Raw genomic sequence first — 4,374 nt, 5'->3', positions numbered from 1 at the left:
TGACTGGAGGAAGTGGGGAGACTCAGCACAGAGCACATGACTGGAGGAAGTGGGGAGACTCAGCGCACAGCACGTGAGTGGAGGAAGTGGGGAGACTCAGCGCACAGCACATGACTGGAGGAAGTGGGGAGACTCAGCGCACAGCACGTGACTGGAGGAAGTGGGGAGACTCAGCGCACAGCACATGACTGGAGGAAGTGGGGAGACTCAGCGCACAGCACGTGACTGGAGGAAGTGGGGAGACTCAGCGCACAGCACGTGACTGGAGGAAGTGGGGAGACTCAGCACATAGCACGTGACTGGAGGAAGTGGGGAGACTCAGTACACAGCACATGACTGGAGGAAGTGGGGAGACTCAGCACACAGCACATGACTGGAGGAAGTGGGGAGACTCAGCACACAGCACATGAGTGGAGGAAGTGGGGAGACTCAGCGCACAGCACATGAGTGGAGGAAGTGGGGAGACTCAGCACACAGCACATGAGTGGAGGAAGTGGGGAGACTCAGCACACAGCACATGAGTGGAGGAAGTGGGGAGACTCAGCACACAGCACATGAGTGGAGGAAGTGGGGAGACTCAGCGCACAGCACGTGACTGGAGGAAGTGGGGAGACTCAGCGCACAGCACGTGACTGGAGTGAGGAAGCCTCTGATCATCAGCACCATTTTTACTTAACACCACAGTATCACTACATGGTCTAACCTAGGGAAAGAAAATTCCACAGGACAAAGCTTGAATGGCGGCATTGGTTTCTTCTACCTGTTATCTAAGCTCCCCCTTCCTCAGACACCAGTGGATTTAGGCTGAGCAAAGGGCTTCCTCCTCTGCTTCCCCCCTCCTTTCCCTCCCCTCTAAGTCCCCCAGAGACTAAGATGCTGTAAGGCCAGAGCGCCAGGGTATGGCGCCTGACCACCACGGAGGGACGAGTCTGTCTGTGGTTCTAAATAGCAGATCTTGGTTACACTGCACTCACAGACTTTCCTTTTGCAGAAAAACATTACTTTGCTAGCCAGGCATAATGGAAGTTTAGGCTGAATTTTAGGCCAGTCTAGGTTACAGAGAGATACACTGATCACTGTAATCTCAGCATTTGCATGGTGGAGCTAGGTTCAAATCCAGCCCTCACTGAGATCCTGCTTCAGTAAGAATAAAACCAAACCAACTTTTTCCTTTGATATATTTAACCTAAAGTTGACTATTTGCCCTGATTTAAACAATATACTCTACTGATGGTAGATTGTGCCCTCTGAAAGCAATATGATGTCACCCTTTTGTTAAGCACAGATATTCTTCAGTGGTCAAGCGTTACCATCCACCCAACAGGCCAGCCCTGAGACCTCACTTCCTGTGCTGCATACCTCGATGGCAACACTGGTTTCTTTATTTTTGAAAAGCTGAAGCTCCTCCAACTGCTGCTTGTTCTCAGCGGTCAGGACAGTGAGAGCATCTTCTGGAGGGTCCTTTAACCACAAGAAAGCAAGAGAGTCACACACAGACAGTGACCCTTCATTTCCAGGGTCATTAGGAACAGTGACAATATACAGAAGACGGCTTTTCTAGAGACATTTTTACCTCTTCGTCCACTGGAACAGATAAGTCATCCAAATGGCTGACCCGTCCATCTTTCCCGATTTCGTGAACCACAAAGTCAGAGTATCTAATGAAAAGAAAACCAAAGCGTTCAAGAAGTGGATGTTGTTTTACTTTCTAATTTTAGGACAAAGTTTACTATTATTCAAAACAAGAAATTTAAAGAAAATCTTTATTGTCAAGTAATACCAAGCAATTTTCTCTTATTTTAATGAACACTGAAATGCATTCAGTTTTATACTAGAAGCTGCTAAAATATTATCATAGAGAATGTAAACAAATGCAAAAGGAAAGTTTATTAATATTTAGGGCCACATCAGTAGAGCTCAAACAACTGTGTTTGAGGTGAAAAAGCCAGGTGTGCTGGTATCTGCTGGGGAGGCAGAGATGAGAGGATCCCTGGAGCCTGCCGGCCTGCTAGTCTATATGCACTGGTGGGCACCAGGTTTTAAGGCTGTCTCAAAAACAATACAGAAGGATTGAAGAGATAGCTCAATGGTTAAGAGCATTAGCTGCCCTCGTAGGGAACATGGGCTTGGGCCCCAGCAACCTCATGGAAGCCCACAACTGCCTGCAACTGCAGATCCAATGGACCCGATGCCCCTTTCTATCTTCCTTAGGCACTGTGCACATGTGGTGCAGAAAAATACATGCAGGGACTCACATCATACACATAAAATCAATCTTTAAAAAATAACATGTGGAGAGTGACTGAGGAGGGTACCTGGGGTTGGCCTCTAGGCTTACACACACACACACACACACACACACACACACACACAAAACCCTAAGATAGACAGTGTATATTAAAGTCATAAATACAGTCATTAGTTAGCTAAAGCTAAACAAGTTAATTAAAAATACTTAAATCAGAATGCAGTAAGCCCGTCCTAAGCTACCATGAAAGCCTGTTTCCGCCAGCGTACTTAACCGTCCAGTGACTCTCACTGTGATGCATTCTCTATCTTCTAGGTATGAACACTGAAGCTCAGGAGCCTTAAATACCTACTAAGTATCTAAATGGGATCATATCCAATTTCTGGCTCCAAATAACCCTTCCTACTGAAAATATGGTCTATTCAGATGAAAAAGTTAAGATTGTATGGTGAATTAAAAAAAGAAATACAAAACCTTAAATGTCTAAAAGAATTCAACAAAACAAATACCACCCCTCTACACACACACACACACACACACACACATTAACAACCCGTATCACTGGGAAATTCTGTTTATTCAAACAGTCCTATGAGAGATCTCTCCTTGACAAGAACTAAGAATTCATATTGAGCCAGATTGTGAATTACAAGCCTGCTTTATGTAGCAAGACCCTGTTAAGAAAGAATGAGATTAAAAGCGAAAGAAACAGAGGAGAAATAGAAAGAAAGAAGTATCACAGGTACAGTGCAGCAAGAGGGCTTTCCTGGTGTGCATATGGCTTAGGTTGAAATGTTGAAAGCCCAGTAACAGACCCAGCATGCTCAAAACCCAAGACCCATTTACTTATTCAGGCAGCTCTCTGACACTCTCGCCCCCCCCCTTTTCATCAAAGGTGTAAACAATCCTTGGGTTTAGAAAAGTCAAGGGGCCAGTAGTTAAGAGCACTGGCTGCTCTTCCAGAGGTCCTGAGCTCAATTCCCAGCAACCACATGGTGGCTCACAACCCTCTGTAATGGGGTCTGACGCCCCCTTCTGGCCTGCAGGTGCGTATGCAGCAGAGCACTCATACATTAAACAAAGTTTAAAAAAGAAAAAAACAAAACCGGAAAGCTGAATGTAAAGGTACAGCCCCGAGTTTCTAACGCCCAAGAGGCTGAAGACCGAGAGTTCAGACAACTGATGGGTCAACTGGGCTACTTAGTGAGACACTGCCTCAAATAAACAAAGTTTTGTTTTGTTCTTTTAAAGAACAGAAAGATGGGAAGATGGGAGAAATGGAGTAGGGAGCAGAGAGAGAAGGAGCGTGGAAGGGCCAGGACCGCAGGGCAGTAGCTGAGCTTGGCTGGCAGGAAGCAATCCTAGGAAGGAACAAGGAGAGAGAGCTAAGTCCAAGACTGCATGGCAGCCTTCTTTCTGAAGGACAGTATCAACACAAGCAAAGCCAGCATGCTTGCTAGACACACCTTTCTTTTAGGATTCCCGAGAAGCCTTGATGGGAACTCACGAACTTGGTGATGCCCACATCAACTTCAGTGAGCCCATGCTTCATCATATCCGCAAAACTCTCCGCTTCCTCCTCTTCCCCTGCCTCTGAAAGGCCGTCTTCCTCCTCCTCCACCTCCTCCTCCTGCACCTGAGCGCTGGAATTCCCGACGTCTTTCACAGTGCTTTCAGCTTCTGGAGCCCCAGGCTTGTTCTCACTGTGGCGTAGATCGACATTCTCTACCCCATCCTGACTGCTGGTCAGACAGCCCTCAGACACCTTCTGTTTCTTTGTCTCCTCTTGCGGGGTCACACTGTCATTATCTTCCACAACGAGGCACCCACGTTTCAGGGACACACTTGTCATTTCCATCTTTAAGGCTCCAAGCAAACATTTGACAGAGGAGAAAGAGCAGAAAGTTAACAATCTTCCATAAAGAGGCTGGTTTGGCAAAAATAAGCCAGCTCAACTTTGTACAGAGAGTCCTTAAAAAATCATTTTATTACAATAATTCTCAGGGTTGTGCAGAGACGGCTCAACAGTTAAGAAGAGCACTGACTGCTCTTCCAGAGGTACTGAGTTCAATACCCAACAACCACATGGTGGCTCACAACTATCTGTAATGGGATCTGATGTCCTC

The 4,374-nt window shown here is 46.4% G+C and overlaps 1 protein-coding gene across 1 annotated transcript in view; it reads right to left on the bottom strand.

Moving 5' to 3' along the window:
- Pus7 (pseudouridine synthase 7) overlaps positions 1-4,374 on the bottom strand; it is a 37,958-nt gene that overhangs the window by 28,045 nt on the left and 5,539 nt on the right. The window contains exons 2-4 of the mRNA XM_076913184.1: positions 3,715-4,114; positions 1,574-1,658; positions 1,311-1,461 (exon numbers count right to left, since the gene is read on the bottom strand). Coding sequence (XP_076769299.1) covers positions 1,311-1,461; positions 1,574-1,658; positions 3,715-4,106 — 628 coding nt within the window. The 5' untranslated portion in view covers positions 4,107-4,114. The remainder of the gene's footprint in view (positions 1-1,310; positions 1,462-1,573; positions 1,659-3,714; positions 4,115-4,374) is intronic.

Source organism: Arvicanthis niloticus, chromosome 15 (assembly GCF_011762505.2).
Source record: "Arvicanthis niloticus isolate mArvNil1 chromosome 15, mArvNil1.pat.X, whole genome shotgun sequence".
Taxonomy (NCBI): Eukaryota; Metazoa; Chordata; class Mammalia; order Rodentia; family Muridae; genus Arvicanthis; species Arvicanthis niloticus.
This window is presented reverse-complemented; position numbering and strand designations above follow the sequence as displayed.